Source organism: Cuculus canorus, chromosome 4, assembly GCF_017976375.1.
Source record: "Cuculus canorus isolate bCucCan1 chromosome 4, bCucCan1.pri, whole genome shotgun sequence".
Lineage (NCBI taxonomy): Eukaryota > Metazoa > Chordata > Aves > Cuculiformes > Cuculidae > Cuculus > Cuculus canorus.
The window spans coordinates 59662159-59683664 of NC_071404.1; the positions used below are offsets into that span (position 1 = coordinate 59662159).

Consider the following 21506-nt stretch of genomic DNA (forward strand, 5'->3'; position numbering starts at 1 on the left):
CAGAGACACAGGCAGACAAGTAAATCAGGAATGTGCTTCAATTTTATGACCTGTTTACAAGAAAAATAGAAAGCTTGATTTGGGTTTTGCCTTGGTATTAAAACCCTTACCTGCTCTGCTGTCCAGGGGACCAAAATCCAAAGAATATTTCACAACGTGATAGTTGTTCCATACATAAAGGAGGTTGTCCCGGGGATTATAATCCACAGCAGCAATGTACTGGTAGGAGTTTGGAAAGGGCACATCCACCATGCTATCCTTGCTTTGGTCAGTGTTATATATGTAGTCTATTTTATTCCCCGTGGCTTCATTGTCGTCATCTTCATACACAGACTTCACCACATATAAAATCCCACAGATCATGAAGGCGTTAGAAGCTGACCGCTTGTCATAGGCAGTATCCCACGTCCCTTCAATCCTTAACGTGTAAGGGTTTAACTGGCTAATGACTATTTTGCCATTATTTTGTTCTGTTGCATAGATTACCCACAGCCCATTCTCATCCACAGCCAGGTCTATATCAGATTTGCCTCCCCAGCGGTAGGGAGAGGTGTCGTGGTAATTTGCATTAGCTATGATAGCCTCCCCACTTTTTATCCTTGTCCGCAAGTCAAACTTGACTATGTTCCTGGTTCGTTCCTTGTTGAAAAACAAAGCCCCGTCATAGACCACAAATCCCGTGCCATCCACACGATGTGGGAGTTTGTAGGTTGTGGTTGGTCTCCCAGCAATGAAGTCGTCCTTGGAGGAGTATTCTGTCAGTGTGTCTGTCCGGTACGGTGTCCAGGGCATGTAGTAGATCTTGTCGGATGCCTGCAGAGGGTCCTTGCACCAGGCACCAGATTGGTGGTCAGATTCGAATAAGTGTTCACTCTGATATACTCCTTTCAGCAGTCCAGGACAAAGAAAAACTGTCAGAGAGGAAAAGAATTTAAAACAGAAAAACAAAGTTAATTGCAGTCCAGAGGTGGATGGCCCAAACACCTCAACAGCTTCCAGTTCTGGAGCAGAGGACACTCAAGATCAGAGGAAATCCGAGAGTAAGGCCTTGCAGCTGGAGACTAGCCTTCCTGCCAGCCACATCTCTAGAACAAGATTTGTTCCACAGAACTGTTTTTTTGGTTTTTTTTTTTTTTGGTTTGTTTTTTTTTTTTTTTTTAATTCCTGCTTTTTCTATCAGCTGTGGCTCATTTTCTTATTGTGTTTTAAATCTATTTTTACAGGTGTACTTACTTGGACCACTTGCCTTTGTAAACTCTGAAATGAATATGTACCCCCAAAGGATTTCTGAGTTTGTATGTCCAGATTATATTCTGCAGTGAGTCTGTACCTATTAGGTGAAGGGGTAAAATCACGGGAAACTGATCCACATATTTATTTGAACAGCCCACAGAAGAGTGGCCTAGAAATGGAAAGAAGAGAAAGAAATTCCCACCCTTATAGCCCAAGTGATACTAAGTATTTAACAGGCACCAATACCAAAGCAGAGACCAATGCCTTAGCAACTTAGAAGAGACTTTAAAGCAAAGGGAGAGGAGGGGGAACACCCATCTACAGATCTGCAGTATAAGTAGAAATGAGGCTTTCAAAGCTGCTACAGGACACACGAAACATGCAGTCCACACAATTAAAAACGAATGACGCATGGATGCTGAAAGGAAAAGACAAGGAAGGAAGGAAGGAAGGAAGAGAAGAAAGAAGGAAGGAAAAGAATAAAGTTCACTGGAGAGGAACCCAAGGTCTAGATTTTAATCAGTTAAAAAATGTCCTGTTAAATGTAGTAGTAATTCAAACTTAAAAACATATACCTTTGATTGTTACATGACAGGAGCACAGAGGAGCAGTTTGACTAACTGGGGTGCTTTGCTGCTCAGACTTCAGAGGGGGCTGAGAGGGGCCAGGGCTTGCCCAGTGCCTGGGAGAAGGCTCAGCTGGCACCTGGCTGACCTTGGCATCATGGCAACGCAGGGTCAGGGTGACAAAAGGAGGGATGCTCTGGAGCAGAACTTGGTCACTTGGCCCTGGTCATCCCTGGTAGCACCTTCCCAACCTGGAAGTGCTGCACAGGTCTTGGGAGTGGGGAGAATATCTGTTGGTTATTTGTAATGCTGGTCTCTGTGAGCATGCATAGTACAATAACCATGACAATGCGATAGGCAGCAGGGAGGAGTGAAGAGGTATCCCACCACGCACTTCTGGTGGTACGGGACTACCAGATGGGATCCTATGCTCATGCTCCCTGCTTGGAGTGTAACCAATTATTTTTGGAAATGCAGAAATTGGTAATATCATCTGGAAAGCGAGACAGGAAGAAAATCAGATTTAGTAACTGCTATGAAAGTGGATTGCTCTGTTGGAGTCTAAGTAACCATCCAGGGTTGCTTGAAAAAGGTTGCCATTTCCAAGAGGCTTTTATGGCATAATTAGATATACTTTTGCATACAGGTATGTATGCACACTTTCCAAATTCTTCCAGGCAGGAGAAGAGTGAGTTATCTAAACGTTTGAATAGAAATTTAATGAAAAAAAGTGACACTGGTAAAAACTTTTCAGCAAAATTGAGTTGTCTGGTGAAGTTGAGCAGCAGAGATACTAAATAAACTTTTAACAAAAAAAGTAGTGAGAATTAATGACAAAGTATTTCAACTAAAACGTTAAAATTGTTAAATATCTTAGCCTATACATAAGTAATATATATATAATTTGAAAGGTATTTAATTACCTTTTTGTTCCACTTCTATTGTAGAGAGAGAGGTAAAGAGAGAAAGGAGAAAAGAGAATAGATTAATGGTACTGTATTGGCCAGGTACTTTTCTTTAGCTCTTTCATTTGAAAAGGAAGCTTTATTAATTTACTTTAGTATGTGAACATTATATATATATATATATATATATAAAAGCCTATCTTCCATTATTCACTGGATAATATGCAGACAAGCTGAACAGAATACAGATAAACTTCAACTTTACAAAAACTTTAAGAAGAAAAAAAAAAACCAAACCCAAACACTTGGGACATACCAAGCCCCATGAACTATTTGAGACACCTCCTCAGCAGTAGCTTTGGACTGATTTCATAGAGCAAAATGAAATATCCATACACTGAAATATGACTGATACAGATTAACATATAGAATAAAATTATAGAGAGAAACTTCATAGAATATACATCTTCATTTATTTCGCCAAAATCCTGAAAAATAGAGGTCCCTTGTTTAAGTAGGAGAATATTCTCTTATGACATGAACAGACAACTTAAGAGAGTCAAATGAAGCACATCAGCGGATGTTCGCAGGATCCTGTCTTACGTCTTGGAGAAACAAGCTTCAGAAGAACTTGGGAAAAAAACATTTTAAATATTGTAATACTTATATGATTTATAAGATCCCAAAGACTTTTAAAGTTAATAAGTTAAAAACATCTAAGTACTATTCAAAAAGGCCAACCCAAGAACTTGTTGGATATTTTTATGTGAACTATTCACCATGAATAATAATGCTGCTGAAGAGACTGCGTCCCTTCGGACAAAGCTCCTTGCAGTCAGAATAAATAAATGGAGTGAGCTTATTAATTGCTAAATGCTCAGTACCAGTTCCTATAGCTAACAACATCCTGTGAGAGGCCTTGGGGGTCCTCATCCAAAAGCTCCCTGCGGTCGTGGCACAGTCGCCTTCTTCCAGCATGATGGGCCCTCGAACAGCTTCTGCATCCCCAGCCCTGGGGTTGGTTGGATCTGCAGGGCCTCTTCCCCAAAGATGTAGGAGAAGACAGGCCCCATAAAATATCACTGAGGTAGAAGCGAGAACTTGCCAGCAAAACAGTATGGTTTTGACAGCTGACAGATCTCTGTTCAAAGAAGCTAGACAGGAATGTGAAGGTGTGCATGCCTGCTTTGGTTTTGATTGCTCAGGGTTCACTCCAGCCCCTTCCAGACTGATATTTGACAAATGACTGTCCTTCGGTGGTGGAACTGCAAACCTCTTTACATTCAAGTTCCCATTTGCATGGAAACCTGTAGGCTCAATGGAAGACTGCAAACGCATTGGGTAGACATGCAGATATGCACTTAGCTGTACATTCACAGCCAACTGCAGCTCCCAAAGTGACTGTTTCTGAACTTAAACAGCATTTTTTACCTCAGTTTTGATTTAGGCTTCTTTCTACATTGTAACAGGTTCAAGTTAAAAGCAAAAGTTTTCACCATGTGGCTGTCAGGGCTTTAGGAAGCAGAGATGAAGCATGTCAGTGCAAGCACCTGGTTTTGCAAGGGAAAGAGCCAGCAAGATTAAAAGGCACCAGATCCTGTCATTAACAGTCAGTGCCATATCCAGCTCTCTTGTAATTCCAGACATGGTACGTGTCTTGGTGGCCTCTTGCATGGTGCTTTCCATTGTATGTATCCTTGTATGTATCCCAAATATGTATTTTCCTCCTGCTAATTTAAGACATAAAGCTTTTGAATTTCAGTAATTACTCAGATTATATTGGGACATCAGATTCTTAGCAGAGGCTGCCTGGGACACTTGGAGGATTTAGTTCATTGAGCAATATTAAAAAGAAGGGTCTAATTAGGTTCTGATTATCCCTTTAATTGTGCAACACATCACTGTAAAACTGTCTTCATCAAGTATTGTAAGCATTTTTAAAATTTTGCCCAATTACAGACAATTTTACAACTCTGCAATGCCTGTGCCAGTCCACAGAATTCAAATACTGCTCACAGAACAGGATGCACCTTACCTTCCTACAAGTATCTATAGAAGCGCTTAAACACAGCTCTTTTACGGTGAGACCTTCCATTCACATCATTGCTGCTTGGGAACAGAACAAGGGTAATTCACTTCTGTTTCCTAAACCGGTTGCAGGCCAGCACCATTGGCTTCAACAAGAGGCCCGAAGTAAATCCAGAACTACTTGCCAGGTCTGAGGAGAGTTACAAACAAGACTTTTCACACAGCCTGATTTTTTTACATTTCCTTAGATGGAAGAAAATCTGAGGCTGATGTGCAATCATCAGATGCTGCAGCCTGCCCCACTGCACCTGGAGCCAAATGATCAGGTGGATTCCTGCCACCCATTTAGAGAAATTGCACAAATAAATTAATTAAATGCTCTTAGTACTGCTGGGTTGAGGCTCTGAAAATAACACTCCTAATTTCTGGCACAATTAACACTTGAACAACATTAATTGCTCAATTTCTTATCACCATGTTGAATTGTACTCAACTGTTTAAGGCACAAGCACACAGTGGTAAAGTCCTGCAGAGAGCTCTCTCCCAGGCACTAATTCAAACCACATAAGGAGCACAAAACTTGTGGGGGAAAAATTATCTGAGTAGGGGGATGTTAAAAGGCAATTGTAAAAGTAAGTAAAAAGTTATGTCCTGTACTTTGCCAGCTGTTTGGGTTATTTTTTCCAGGACAGATGTTTAATAGCACTCCCTGTTCCTGTCTTTCATAGGTCAAACTGATTTAACATACACAGACTCAGTGCTGAATACATAGTTAATGACAGAATAAAAGTACTAAGGAAACAGGTTATTGAGACTGACCTTAGCAGCAAAAGATGCAGCACCTCAGACATGCTGAGAGTGCTTCATGCCAGATGTGGCTAACCACTGCATCTTGCCTCCACCAACCAGTCTAACTAGATTCATGGGTAGGTGAAACTGAAAAGCAGACATGGTGTCAGGGAACCAACTAGTGAGAAACACCTCCAGAAGGCACAGCACTGGCCTTGTGCCCTACCCTGACACATGACCCATGGTGCAAGATAGTAATCATCACATAGCTGACTCACCACTGGAAACTGAGCCCTGTTGCACTGCGTTCAAGTATTGAGGTCCCTCTGATGCTAAAATGAAGTCTGAAGGTTCCTTGCACCAGAGCTCCTCATACAAGGATTTTCTCTATTCATAGAATCATAGAATCACAGAATCATAGAATCATAGAATCATAGAATCATAGAATCATAGAATAGTTTGGGTTGGAAGGGATCTTACAGATCATCTAGTTCCAACCTCCCTGCCATGGACAGGGACTAGATCAGGCTGCCCAAGGCCCCATCCAACCTGGCGTGGAACACCTCCAGGGGTGGGGCATCCACAACCTCCCTGGGCAACCTCTTCCGGTGTCTCACCACTCTCATCGTGAAGAAATTCTTCCTTATGTCCAGTCTAAATCTGCCCCTCTTCAGTTTATACCCATTCCCTCTCATCCTATCCCCACAAGCCTTTACAAATAGTCCCTCTCCAGCTTTCCTGTAGGCCCCCTTCAGGTACTGGAAGGTCGCTGTAAGATCTCCTCTGAGGCTTCTCTTCTCCAAGCTGAATAAGCCCAACTTTCTCAGCTTGTTCTCGTAGGGAAGGTGCTCCAGCCCTTGAATCATCTTTGTAGCCCTCCTCTGGACCCGTTCCAATAGCTCCATATGCTTCTTACATTGAGGATTCCAGAACTGGACACAGTATTCCGGATGAGGTCTCACAAGAGAGGAATAGAGGGGCAAAATCACATCCCTTGACCTGCTGGCCACACTTCTTTTGATGCAGCCCAGAATACGGTTGGCCTTCTGGGCTGCGAGCGCACACTGCCGGCTCATGTTGAGCTTCTCATCGATCAGCACCCTCAAGTCCTTCTCTGCAGGGCTGCTCTCAAGCATGTCATCCCCAATCGTGTACTGAAAATGCGGATTGCCCTGACCCAGGTAAAGGACCTTATGGGTTCGCAAAGGCCCACTTCTCCAGTCTGTCCAGGTCCCTCTGGATGATATCACATCCTTCTGGTGTGGCAACTACACCACTCAGCTTGGTGTCATCCGCAAACTTGCTGAGGGTGCACGCAATCTCGCTGTCAATATCATTGATAAAGATATCGAACAACACTGCTCCCAGTATGGACCCCTGAGGGACATCACTCGTCACAGATCTCCATCTGGACTTTGAGCCATTGACCACTACTCTTTGAATATGACCATCCAACCAGTTTCTTATCCACCATACTGTCCACCTATCAAATCCATATCGGTCCAATTTAGAGAGAAAGATGTTGTGGGGGACCGTGGCAAAGGCTTTACTGAAGTCTAGATAGATAACATCTATCGGTTTATCTGTGTCCACTGCTGCAGTTACCCCATCATAGAAAGCCACCAAGTTGATCACACAGGACTTGTCCCTAGTGAAGCCATGCTTGCTGCCATTAATCACCTCCCTGCCCTCCATGTGCTTTAGCATAGCTTCTAGGAGGATCTATCTGTTCCATGATCTTTCCAGGCACAGAAGTGAGGCTGACAGGTCGGTAGTTCTCAGGGTTGTCTTTTCTACCCTTTTTAAAAATGTACACAATGGTACCCTTCTTCCAGTCACCAGGGACCTCTTCTAACTGCCACAACTTTTCAAATATCATGGAGAGTGGCTTGGGCAGCCATATCTGCCAATTCCCTCAGGACTCTGGGATGCATCTCATCAGGCCCCATGGACTTATATATGTTCAGGTTCCTCAGGTGTTCACAAATGTGATCCTCCTCTACTGTGGGAGGGGGGTTACCCCCTTGGTCACCATCTTGCTGTCCCATGACCCAGGAGGGGTGAGGAGAGCGGTTGTTGGTGAAGACCGAGGCAAAAAAGTTGTTAAGTACCTCAGCCTTCCCCTCATCTGTTGACACACGATCCCCACTTCCAGTCATCAGTGGGGGTACGTTCTCTTTGATCTTCCTCTTTTGATTGATGTACCTGTAAAAGCCCTTCTTGTTAGTCTTTACTTCCCTTGCCAAGTTCAGCTCCAGCTGCTCCATGGCCTTCCTGACTTCATCCCTATAAAACTGGGCAGCGTCTCTACACACGTCCCAGGTTACCTGTCCCTGCTCGCACTGCCTGTGCAGTTTTTTCTTCTTTTTCAGTTTAACCAGCAGGTCTCGACTCAGCCATGCTGGTCTCTTCCCTTTCCTGCCTGATTTTCTACATATGGGGACTGAGCGCTCTTGTGCCTTGTGGAAAGCTTCCTTGAATACTTTCCAGCTCTGTTCTGCTCCCTTGTCTTGGAGGGCAATGTCCCAGGGGGTCCTACCGAGTAATTCCTTGAAGAGCTGGAAGTCTGCTTTCCTGAAATTTAGTGTCCTGACTACACTCCTTACCTGTCCCATATCCCTCTGGACCTTGAACTCCACCAGTGCATGATCACTGCAGCCCAGGCTGCCTCCAATCCTAATGACATTGATGAGTTCACTAATCCCCAGATCTCAAGCTCCTCGGCCAACAGAGAAGCGCTCACAACTCTCTTAGCTTGAGGGCTTGAGGGTTCAACATATTCATCAATGACTTGGATGAGGGAACAGAGTGAACTGTCAGCAAGTTTGCTGATGATACAAAACTGGGAGGAGTGGTTGATCCGTCAGGAAACTGTACTGTGATTCAGCCTGCACAGACTGCAAAGTTGGACAGAAAGGAACCTCATGAGCAAAGGCAAGAGCAGAGTCCTGCACATGGGGAGAACAACCTCTGGCATCAATACACGTTACAGGTTGACCTGCTGGAAAGCAACTCTGAAAAAGGACCTGGGAGTCCTGGTAGACAATGAACGAACCATCAGCCAGAAATGTGCCCTCATAGCCAAGAAGGCCAATGGTATCCTGGGGTGCATCAAGAAGAGTGTGGCTACCAGGTTATCCTCCCTCTCTATTGTGCCCTAGTGATGCTGCATCTGGAATCCTGTGTCCAGTTCTGGGCTCCTCAGCTCAAGACAGAGAAGAAACTACTGGAGAGAATGAAGCCACAAAGTTGACTAAGGGACTGATCATCCCTCTTTTGAGGAAAGGATGAAAGACCTGGGTCTGTTTAGCCTGGAGAAGACTGAACGGGGATCTTAACAATGCTTATAAATATCTAAGGGGTGGGTGTGAAGAGGATAGAGCCATACTCTTTTCAGTGATTCCCAGCGACAGGACAACAGGCAATGAGCATAAACTGGAATACAGGAAATTCCACCTGAACATGAGGAAAAAATTCTGTACTTTCAGGGTGACAGAGCACTGGAGCAGGCTGTTGAGAGAGGTTGTGGAGTCTTCTTCTCTGGAGATATTCAAAACCTGCCTGAATGCATTCCTGTGCCATTTGTTTTAGGTGAACCTGCTTTAGCAGAGCAGTTGGACTAAATGGTCCAACTAGAGGTCCCTTCCAACCTCTACTATTCTGTAATTCCCTACAGCATCCACAGAGAGATCTCCCAATTTACACGTTCCTCCTGAACACACACAAACAACTTGTTTGGGAAGCTGCAAATCTAGCAAGGCACCCCAAAGCATGACCAAGGACAGCCTGCTCCAAGACGAATGTGCTCTTCTTTTTTGAAGACGTGGCTGGATGCTGGAGTCTCAGTGTTCCTCTATTAAAAGAAGATTAAAGTAAACAAGAGATGTGTTCAAAATTCAGGGCACCAAAGCACGCGTTGACAACAGATTTCCTTTTAGCTATCACAATAGAAAGCGGTAGTCTAGGCAACTAGGCAATACATAGACGAGGGCGGCATCAGATTCACAGAATATCCAAGGTGGCAGATCATTGACAAGACCCCGCAGTCAATGCTAGGGAAACCCTGTCCTCTAGGATGCAGGAAAATGTGCTGTTGGATAGGATGTATTCCCAATCACATTAATAATAGGGCACATGAGATCTTGACATCTAAAATTTAAGAAAGTGGTTGAGGTCACCGAGGATATGCAGCAGTTGACAGATCAGAGGCAACATGAGAGTGCGGCACAGGTACTTCAGGACAGTCATCAAATTCTTGCTCATCCCTCTGGTTCCTCATCCCAGTACCCAGCCAGCAAGGCTAAAGAGGATCACACCTGCATGTGTTTCAAAACCATGGTGTCAGGAAGCACAGATGGTATGTAGACAGATCTTAATGTGGAAGCACAGTTGGACAAATGCTGAACTCTGCACCACTTGATCTAAAATAAATATACCTAAACCCAGGGAATGAAAATATGAAAAAAAACCCTCTTCTTTCATCAATTTATACTTTAAACACACTCAACCCCTCCACATATGTTCTGCCAGAAGAACAGTTAGAGAACACTTATGCGTCACAAGCTGTTTTGGCAACCTGAAGTTCAAAATGCTGCAGAAGTACCCATCCGTGCTTCATAATGACAAAAGAGACCATGTAGCCAAACTCAGCACTCACTCCTTGCAGCACAGAAGCAAACCAAAGCACATGACACCATTTCTCTCACCCACGCGCTACTTCCAGCAAAGCCTGGAGTCCCACTCCAGTGCAGGTGGGTGGTCAGTGGACCTCAAGCACCCTAATGATGGGAACAGTCATATTCACTGTAGCAAGCTGTAGCCAGTACAAAGATGACATTTGCCTTTAGGAAAAGGAAAAGCAACAGCAATACAGCTGTCTTTGGTCTCAGTCCCTTCATTGCAACTGTCCTTGCTATACACACAACCAGCCTCCATCCCCATCCTCTATATCAAGTTGTCCACAAGCCAGAATTTAGCTCTGGTCCTGTTAGCCCCAGTGAAGCAATCATTTTACAAGGTTTTAATATGAAAAGTTTTAACATGCTACAAGGGAAGCCCTCTTGGGTCTTGGCTCAGGGGTAAAAACTGAGAATGGAAGAATGAGGTTTTCTAAGACTATTTTGCAAATATATACTGTTGCTATCTTCCCACTTTCACCACCTAATCCCATTTTACTAAGATTTTAAGGTTTAAGGTTTTTTGCCCTCAACATCACAGGTCTTCTAGAAATAATTTCCCTTTCTTTCCAGAGCAAGGACAATGCCATCTTTCTTTGGCAAGGTACAACAAATAAATATATAACAGATTGCGCTTTGTGCCCCACCACTGCTTTACCCGTGGGATCTTCACTTGTGCCAATGTCCAACATATATATGTATTTAAACGGGGAACAGATCCCATTAACATTACCTGGCTTTGCAATCCAAGAGTAACAACATTTGAATGTAAAACACTCAGACTTTGATTCTCCAGGCAGAGGAACGAAGAAATTATTCTTATCAATTATATTGCTGTAAATTAACTTTCTCACGGCTGCCAATTTCTGTTATGAAAGAAACACATGCAACTTTGAATTTCTCCATTGCAGTTCTCCACTAGACCAAAACTGTTCTGCAAGCTAAGTTTTCAAGTTTGTTTAGATTTAAATTATTATAATGGTGGGACCCACTTAGTCTGTAATGTTATTTATATTTCCAAGAAAATTTAAGGTTTCAGTAAACAGAATCTCTGTCTCTTCTTGACTGTACGTACATGTGTATGCACATTATCTTCCCTCTTGTAAGGATGGAGAAAAAGAAATCTTGATTCATTGCACAGGAGAAATGCTTGCCTTTTACAGCAAATGAAGTGCTAATCCTTTATTTAATAAAAAGGAGGAATAATCTCACTTGCTCAATTTCCAAATTACATTTTTCATGTAATAACCAGCATCAGCAACTGAAGGTGCTTGATAAGTACCTTGTGTTACAATGACTTCATGAAACACATTCCCAAAATTATCACCTTCTAATTAATTTTTCTGTGAAGTTTGGAGATTCTAAGTGTCAATAATCCATAAATACTTTCACAAACCACAACCTAAATTAGACCATTAAATATGGTATTTATTGATCTGCAGAAATCAAAGCTGTTGTTATTCATAAGTGGATTTTTTTTCCCTTACATTTCCATTCATCTGATAAATTTGTGAAACCTTTCAAACTATTAATTTGGTTTTCATTAAAATGTCAATGCTTTCACTCTGCTTTTTAATAAGTAATAACTAAATTTAATAGATGTTCACTTAAATAATACTAAGTTTTGTTTATGTTAAAACACCCATCAGCATAACTTATAGTCAGAAGGACCCAGGAAACCACTAAATACATTGTTTTGTTTATGTTAAAACACCCATCAGCATAACTTATAGTCAGAAGGACCCAGGAAACCACTAATATACATTAACTATTGTCCACTAGAGGTTTCTGTGAGATAAAAAACCCCATGGTTTCATACAAAATTGCCTTGTGTACTGTAGATCAAACCTCAAGCTATTTTGGGAAGAAGCTATCTTTTTGTCAGACATTCATATAATAAATGACAGGTATCAGAGTCCTCAGCTCTTACACAGATTTTCCCCTAAACCCAAGAAATAACAAATGCTTTTCCATGGCACTGTCCCCTTGAGGCTTAACTATTATGAATTCATTTCCTAATCTTAGGTACCAATGCACACAAAAAATCATGCCTTTAAATATTCCGTCAAGGGGAAAAAAAAATATCAGTCCTGTAGAAAGCCAATGAAGCTTTGGGATTCTGAAGTTTGGGGTTAAACAGTAAAATCCCTTCTACGTGCCCATCGCTGCATGAGCTGATGCTGTTGTGCAAAGCAGAGATCAGCAGGATGGTCCTCAACGGTTTTGCAAACATTTGGATTTCCTGAAGTTCCATGAATATTTTCTAATCTTTCTTTGCTTCTTTCCTCATGATATGATTCCAGGTGGCAGTCACAGTGACTCCAAATTAACAGAAAATCAGCTTCAGCTGATACTGAATGTCAATGTGCTGCACTTCTATATGTATTATTCCAAGATGTAAATATTTTTTTCTCAAGTAAACATTATTCACTTAAGGTTTAATGAGTCCAGAAATATACCGCACTAGAAAAGAAAAGAAGCAGCAAGCATTGTTATATTCAAAGTTAGTCTCCAGTAGAAATATCTGATTTTCTAATGTGTATAAACCTCTTCTGTAGGTGAGATTTTATGTTTAGAACACCACTCCAAAGATAAAGTAACCTGAAAAAAAAAAAACCAATTAATCCTTGAATTTGGGCAAAAAAAAGGTTGCTTATGCTAGTCAAACTGTTTATTAGAGCCCTGGCCACTGCTCACCACCATCACATAAAAAAATGAGCTGAGCAGACTTCTGTTGTGCCCCTTCAGCCAGTAGCACATCCCCCTATTGTCACTAGTTTACATAAAAAACAGTAGCAACTTCACTGCAACTCTCTCAACTTGTTGTGCACCAGAATTTTTCTTTTAATTTTGCCAATTAAAAAGAAGTAGCAGGATGAGTTAGCACAAGAGGGGAAAAAAACGGATTGTACGAGTACTGTGTGAAATTCAATTACAGCGACAAATCATTCAGCCAAACTTTCCTTGGCAGTTGGCCTCTTATTGTTTCCAGCACAACAGCAGATGAGTGAGCTGCCATTAAATTACAGCAGAATCAGCCACCTGGACATCATTCTCGTGTGATAAAAAAAATAAAAATAAAAAAAAAAAAAAGAAGAAGAAGAAGAAGAAAAAGAAATTAAAAATGAAAGTGCACATCCAGAAAGGGAGGTAAGCACTGCAGGGCTGACCTTCTGCAGTGCTTTTTCTGTAGCCGTCTCCTGCTGCCAATGAAGAGCCTGACGCTGAGCACCCACCAGCCTTTTGCAACAGAGCCCTGCAGCTAGGACAAATGAGATGTGGAGATCTGGTCCCTTCAATAGAGACATGAATTAAACACCATCCAGGCTGTGAGCACCTTTATAAAGAAGGGAGAGAGGCATTACTGTGCATTACTTCCAGCTCTGGGTCTAAAAGAAAAAAAGATAGCTAAGCATTTTCCAAGAACGCTTATTTAATGGTGTCCCTCTGGAAAAGGTCTGGGCACAAAATGTACCAAGATGCTGCTCCCCTCCATCAAAAAAGGCTTCTGTGCACGTAGAGGTAGACCAAGAGGTGCTTTCAGCAGGGTTTGATCCTTCAGGGCTGTTGAGTGTCGCTTTGCAAGGCAGGAACCTATGTTACACCTAATTCCCAGTGTTGCCAGCTCAGTCCAGGGATACTCAGAGATGGCGCATGTAGATACAGACAGACAGAATGGTTAAAAAACACATAATGAAACAGCTGTTTGAGAAGTAACATTGCTTGGCAAAATCTAACCCTAGAGAGCTCTTGTAATCAAGTTTGAGTCTGTGGCTTATTCATCTTTTCCTCTTAGTCACTCAGCCCATGTGTAACAGGGTCAGGTAAATGGACCTGGACAACCACCTCACTTCTTCCACCTCAAACACAGGGAAAGATCACTTAGCAACTAGGCAAATGTAAGTAATTAAGAATAATTATTATTTGAATAGCTCTTCATATCTTCCTTGCCAGATGAATTGTAAACCCACTTTGCCTGACTTTAAAAGGAACAAAAGCCTGAAGTTCATTAAAGATTTGTCCTCATCCAGACATGTGATAAATCTGGGATGTCAAGAGCCTGACAGAGCCATCAAGGCAAACATTAGGTGCCTTGCCTTAAGCAATAAGTGGGAAGGGAAAAATGTCTTAGGTGGGGGAACACTTAATTAAAGCTCTGTGTCTTTTGGTCCAATTTCTCTGCAAAGAGGAATAAACTGTTTGTCATCCTGCCAGCTATGAGACTGGCTATAAAATAATGGATTCCACAGGCCCAAATGAGGATAATCATGATTGCCAAGGCATGTCTGTGCTGTGAGAAGTGAGTGAAATCTGATGCTCTTCAGAGAAAACATTTTTTTAAAAGCTCTTTGCTCTGCAATAAGCTTTGGCAGTTATCTCATGTCTTGGAGTATCTACCATATTTCTTGTCTGATTGCAAGGCATATTGCTGACACGGGCTGCTATGGCTGTGTTTCCTTTAATAATCCTTTGTTAGGTAAAACACCGCTTCTCTTTAGCTACTGAGAAAATAGCAAGGAAAGATTTTGCATCAACTGCCTTCTCAGCAGTACTTAAGTGTCTCGATCTGGATGATGTAGTAAAATGCCTAACAAAATCAGAAAAGGATTCCCACAGAGCCAAACAACAAACCAGCACATTTGTTTTCTCCTCTCTGTATTGGGGCAAGACCTACAACGTAGCTGGAGAGGTGGCATTTTACTGCTACCACTTCGGAGAACAAGTGAAGAGCAGGGGAAGGAATCCTAAGATTTCAGGAACTGGTCCTTTGGCACAAGATTTTAAAATCTGGTGTAAATTTTAACAACATCTGCTATAGAAAAAAAAAAAAAAGAATCAAAGCGTGACTTCTAGCATTTTTACGTTTAAGCAATTCATGCAAGTGTGCTCATATGCAGAGGAACGACTTCCAACATTTTAAGATTTAAATAATTAAACCAAGTGTGTGTCACATGTACATACACTGACATATGTAAAGTAAAGGTACTGGCACAGCTTTCACTTTGGGGCACATTTCAGAAACACTCTAAAGAAATGATTCTGCAGTAGTCTGACACTCTGGTCCCATCTACAACCCACTATAACAAGCATTGCAGAAAACTGCTTAGGAACTTCATTTCATCTCCTCTTTTGCTCTGGCCCTCAGTACGCAGAGTCGAACAAAATCTAAGCTGAGAGGCAGATGTTTCAGGGGAGATCATGCCGTGCTGAATGCTGAAAGGCTGCCATGTCTTTTCCCAGTTCACGGTCCAGATGTGCTGGGGAGATGGGTGAGATTCTATGCACGTCTATGCAGTGCAAGACAGACAGGCATAGCTGCCTCGTCAACAGGTACAGACCAGAAGGTAACATTAAAAGTGCTGGCTCTGCTGAATGTTAGGGTGTCCTCAAACACCAGCTGAGCAAACCTCTCTCTCTGCTGTACATAAGTGTCTTTGTCACCTCTGTTTCGCTCATCTCCCTGCCACGGCAAACACCCGTTAATCACTAACTACCAAACAGTGCAGAGAACCCTCACGTATTTGCAGACATGACCAAGGAACAGGAATGAAGCTGGAAGTCCCTGCGGTGCTCTTGGCAAGGATGTGGCAAGCCAGCCTGCTACCAGCTGAGCCTGCCACAAAAGCAGACCCTTGACAGGTTGGCGCTGGGTTGTATTTACGTAACCAGGTATGAAGGTAAACGCATTAAGGGAGAGTAGCTTGCGAGAAATGCTTGCTCTGAGCCCAAGTGTGAAAAGAGAACACTTTATAGGTATTGAGATTTGGCTCCCTGCTGTTTGAATCCGAGACCAAGAAAGATGACCTTATATTTTATACTTTCTTAAATTAATAAGTACTGATATAAAGCAGGAACTTAGCTGGAATGAACTGTCATGTTAAAGGAATACATCTGAGACCTTTAACTTGCACTGGTATATTCAGTGAAGTAAAAATATTATTCTGCCTGGAAGAACCACAAATTACAGCACTAAGATATATGCAGTAAATATGTAGAAATTTGGTACTATTTGCAATGAACTGAATATTAGGCACCTCTAAGACCTATCATTTTCTCCATTAATGAAAAAGAGACTACTTTATTTCTAATTTAAAGCATAAGAATTCATGAAGGTTCAGAGTAGTCTTTTATGTGCTTTCGCAACAGCTTAACTTCTAATATATTATATGTTCAAAAATTAGGGCCCTTCAGCTGCTGCACAATATTTATTGCTGCATATTATTGGAGCGGTCAGTGTGTGGTGCCCTCTCTCTGTTTCATAGCCAATGCAGCATTCTCCCCATGGCATCAATACATTAAAGAAAAAGAATAATTCCCGCTAGAGTAAAAAAAAAAAAGTGACAATGAAACACACTCATTTTTCTATGACGTAATTAAATAAATCTGTCAACTTCATAAGGCCTAGTTTTTATGTAAAATAACATTTATTTATCTGGCTAACTTCAAAATGGAAAAGACTTAAGAGTGAGGTTTAGTTGTCAGTCCAGCCTTAAGTAGACTGAAAATATGAAGCAGGGCTAAGAGGGACTCTGGGATGTCTAGGGAACACAGCCAGATGCCAAGGCTATGTCAGCTTCAAATAAATCCTCTCTGTCTTGAAGTTTCTTTCGGACAATTTAGGAGAGGCAAAACTTCAATAATCAAATTATCATGGCACCAGAGGTTCCCAGAGGGACATTGATGGGGCCATGCTGATATGGTGGCACAGAGGACTCAGTTCTTTCCTTTCATTGCATGCTGTTCTCTTCTGCATTCAGGGTGCCACATCTAACAGATCTGATGGGAGCTTGCTACAGCCTGATCCCATGAAAAGCATAAGCACAGATTACAACATCTACCAGGAGAAGCTTTTGAAGATTCAGCTTCCCACCAAATTATTAAATAGCTTTGGGGGTAAGAGGGAAGGACTTCTAAGAAGAGCTGGACCAAATATAAGCACAATTAGGTGACCTTAGGGTGGTGAGAAGAGGCCACACCAGGCTAGAATTTGAAGCAGAACAGTTTAAGAAGCACTATCATTAAGGCTGGTATGGAAACACAATTTAGACATAACCCAACAACACACATCTCAACTAGTAGCCACCACAGCTCGTTGCAAACTTAGCCTGCTTTTTCCATGTTCACCTCTCAGAGAGAAACAACAGTTTCTGATGAGCAGCAAAAGACCAACACAGTAATTACATGTGTTCCTGGCATTGACAGCACATCATAAAATTCAGATCACACTTAGGCACAACCTAACATAGGTTTAATCAACTGTTTGGCCTCAACAGGCTTATGAAAGCCTAGGAAAACTGCCTTCAGTGAGGGGTTGTATGCAGCCCACCTACTGCTAGACGGATCTTGTTTGGCATGACATTTCACAAATGCAATATTCTATAAAAGTATGCACAAATGCATATTTACAAAACTTTCAGTGCATTACTGTGTCTCATTGAGCTAATGCACAAAACAGAAGAAAGAAGAAGAAAGTCCCCATGACAGCTCCAAGCGGGTTGACTGAGGTAGAAGACCTGATCTTTAGCCCCAAGTCTAAATTAACAGAAGACCAATCCATTTTTTAAGAAGGGCTCTGAATTAAAGAAAGCAGGCACTCAGCCATTTCAGAAACACCATGGCCCGTATTTTGGTTCAACACCAATTTTCTTATTAATATCAGATTGTGTGTGTGACCCGAGACACAGAGAAAGGATAGAAATGCGTGTATTACTTCAGCTAAGAGACTGTCCTCCTCTGAAAGCGAAAGGAGTGGGTGCTGGGGGCTCTCAGCAGCTGACGCTGCCTGTTCTGGTGTCACAGTTAAATGGGGAAAGGAAAAGAGATCGATGGATGGTACAGCTTCAGTACTGCACGCTCGCAGGCAGCTGGGAGACAGCTGACACAGGAACAGGGGAGGAGGAAGAAGCAGCAGGGCCATCCTGCATTTTGCTGTGCACTGAACTTTTGATGGCCAGTCTCCCAGCAAAAGAAACCACTGTCCGGCTGCAGCGTTCAGGCTGGTCTAGTTCATATTTTTTTGTGATTCATGATTTCAACTAGCAGAATACGTGCCCTCAAAACTCGCCATTGGATAGGAATAAAAAATGATCACAGAGATGCCACTTAACATGGCATTTCAGAGCACTTCAGAACAAAGAAAAGTCAATCCCATCCCTACAAAAATCCCCAAATTACTTCAGTGAAGGCACATCCAGAAAAGCCCATGCTTTCTTGTCCTCTCCTTATGTGATCACACAACCATGTCTTCCAGCCACCGTTTCTGCCTCTCTCACACACATAGCTGTGCAGCCAAGACAGCATTTCTCATGACAGCTGTGAAATCTGTAAGTAAAGACAGATCTGATCGATTTACAGGAACCCACACTGCTGAGCCAAGCTGCTAAGCAGTTCATAACCCCAACAGGTGCCCCTGGTTTTCACCCATGGGGAACCTTCTGGTTAAGGCAAGGGTGTTGCTATTGTAATGATCAATAGGGAAGCTGGAAGCAGCCCATTTGCTGGCTTCCAGATCTTTTAGTGGACCTCTCTGACAGTTTGCAAAATACACTTTTGACGGATGGCTTCTGGACTCTCTGTTCAATGCAAAAAGTCAGTATTACACAGCTCCTTCCTCCAAGCTGCATCTGCACAAGTAATAGCTCGATTTACAACACAAATGCCAACATCCTGAGACTCTGGCAGAGAAAGAATCAGTGACCTGGCACAGCTGGCCAGGTATTTAATTTACTGTCCATTATTTTACAGCTATTCACAACTCACAGACTCTGTAGGAATATTATTAGTCCAGTTTTCAGCATAGTAAAAGGAAAAAAAAAAAAAAAAAACAAACCAGGGATTTTACAGTTTGCTCCAAGTCATGCAAAGAAGTCAGAGGAAAACTGGACCAGGTGCTCGTGGCATAATCTGCAGTGAATTAAGTGAAATGAAACTGTGTTTGACATATGCACAGCTGCGCATGACTGCAAGGACAGGAGAAATATGTTTCATGAAAAACTGAGATGACAAGTCTAGTATGTCAAAGCTCTTCAGAGATCTGGATGTCCCACAATAAACCTCCATTTGCTAAACACATCTCATTCTTTTATGAAGCATGAGGGGAGCCAGGAGAAAGCATCTGCAGTATAAACAGCAAGACCACACCGAAATCTCCTCTTACTGTCTGTATGGGTTTTTTGGGGGGGAGTGGGGTCTATAAGGGAACTATATACAAGTTTAAAAAAAACCAAAAACCAAAAAGACAAAAAAAACCCCACAAACCCAACACCTAAGGTATTTTAAAATTATCTGTAATTGCCATCCAAAGCCACATGTCACTTCAGATCAGAATTGCAATTTTAAGTTACACTCAGAAAACTTATTTCACTGCTTATAATTCTGGTCATCTCTGACTGCATCACAACCGAATGTAGAGAGAGAAAAAAAAAACACAGCTGAAAAGAACAAGGCTTATTTTCTTAAGGAATGAGATGAAATGATTACTTCACAGCTCACATTCACAGAAAAAAATACTTATTTTAAAACTCTATCTATATTCTCAATTTGTCATGCTGATGCTCTTAAGCAAAGGCTTTCAGAAAGAAAAAGCATTTTGTTTATACTTGCTCATACTTAAAAAAATAATATTAATACTACATCTAATGTAAAAAATCCCTAATATATTGGGGTTTGCCATGAAGAAAGCTGTCTTTTTCATCGATGTACCTTGTCTTTGTTCCTCTTATTTCTATTTTATAAACAATCTTCACAGATGATGTGAAACTTCCCTGAGTGCTCCTGTTATACATGCTGGGATTCACAACTTACTCAAAATTGTGGATCAACAATCCAACTACAGCATTTCCACTGTAAGTGTGACTGCCACAATGACAGAGATAACAGGCTAGGAAATATCCTGTTATTTTCAATGGTATTTATCCTATAGCAATATCCCAGAGCCAGAGCAGAAATAGGCAGGAGTCCACTGCTAATGCGACTACATGTGCTAATGTGAGGAAAGACTGCTCTCCCAATAGCTTGCAAGCTAAACAAACAGAATAGTCATGGTTAATTAAAGACTGATTAAGATTTCCACTTGCGAAGAGCGGAAGGAAAATATTACCTGTTCACCTGAGGTTGTGCAAGGTTGTCCAAGGAAGCTGTGGCAGAGCTGGGAAATGGTGCTGCATCTAGACTCCAGCACTTTAACCACAGTTCAAAGTCAAATAAGAAGGACTGAACACAGATGCTTTCTTTCCTTCAGGGATAATGACTGCGAACGCAGCTATCAGCATCCTCCCAGTGTGCTGTGCGCAGCCTGGGAAGGACATCTTGCCCAGGTCTTTCTAAAGCTTGTTGGGGGATTACAGCATGGTGGCCTCCCTTTAGAAAGAAATCAAACATGTAGAAAAGATAATTTTTCTGCTCCGCTAGTCCCACAGGTTCAATATTGTGAACTCCTGTGGATCACGTTTGTTCAGGAGAGAGGATGCAGTGGTCAGATTTGGGCATTGATGTCTTTCATTTCAGTAAACCCAGACCTATTTTCTTTCAATCTTCCTACCTTCCTCAATGCCTGTCAGCTGCTGTCAGCAGAGTCTGGTTGAGAGCGAGGAATATCTGGTCGTGGGAGATCTGTTCTAAGGGACTGAGAAGGTTTGTTACTTTACAGCATCATTGCCAGGTGTTGGCCTGACAACTGGCCAAGCACTTCCTAGTGACAGCTTCCCCACAGATTCGACTCTACAGTTGGATTTGTCAAGCAGTGGGAGGAATAAGATCCTCCTGTCTTCCTCAGCTCATGAAAAGCCTGTTTCTCTTCCTCTGAGAGCTGTGCCTGGCCTCAGCCATTACAAGATTAAACTCCTAGAATAGGCTGCATTTTGGAAAGTCACCAGGAGATTAAAGCTAGTGCACAACACAGCTACTCCTCTTTCACACAAGTCAGCTCCAAAGAGGAAAGGCCATGGTCTATGCTCTATACAAGGTGCCAATTGCCTTCTGGATGCACTTCAACCCACCATGATGCTGGCAACAGCTCAGAACCAGCTCTCCCCAGCATCCTGTTGCCAGGGCAAGCTGTCTTTGCATGAACCTGCTGGGAATGCCCATCCCATGAGTGGGGATGGCCAAGGAGGTGACAGCCATCATCTCCAGTAGCCAAAGCTGCTGGGATGACACCAGCATGGTCACCACTGGAAACCCGCTGTCAATGCGGCCTGAGATAGCCAGGGATAAGAACGGGGATACTGCTCCACGGGCACTGAACACAGGAAAAATATATAAGGTTGGAACCACATCTCCTTTGGCAAATAGTCCAAGGGTGCCACCAT

General features: G+C 42.3%; 1 protein-coding gene across 18 annotated transcripts in view; it reads right to left on the reverse strand.

The window, feature by feature from the left end:
* Positions 1-21506, reverse strand: part of ADGRL3 (adhesion G protein-coupled receptor L3) — a 532152-nt gene that overhangs the window by 189267 nt on the left and 321379 nt on the right. For all 18 annotated transcript variants that reach the window (XM_054064759.1, XM_054064762.1, XM_054064751.1 and 15 more), the window contains one exon: positions 111-911. In XM_054064759.1, the coding sequence (XP_053920734.1) occupies positions 111-911 (801 nt within the window). The remainder of the gene's footprint in view (positions 1-110; positions 912-21506) is intronic.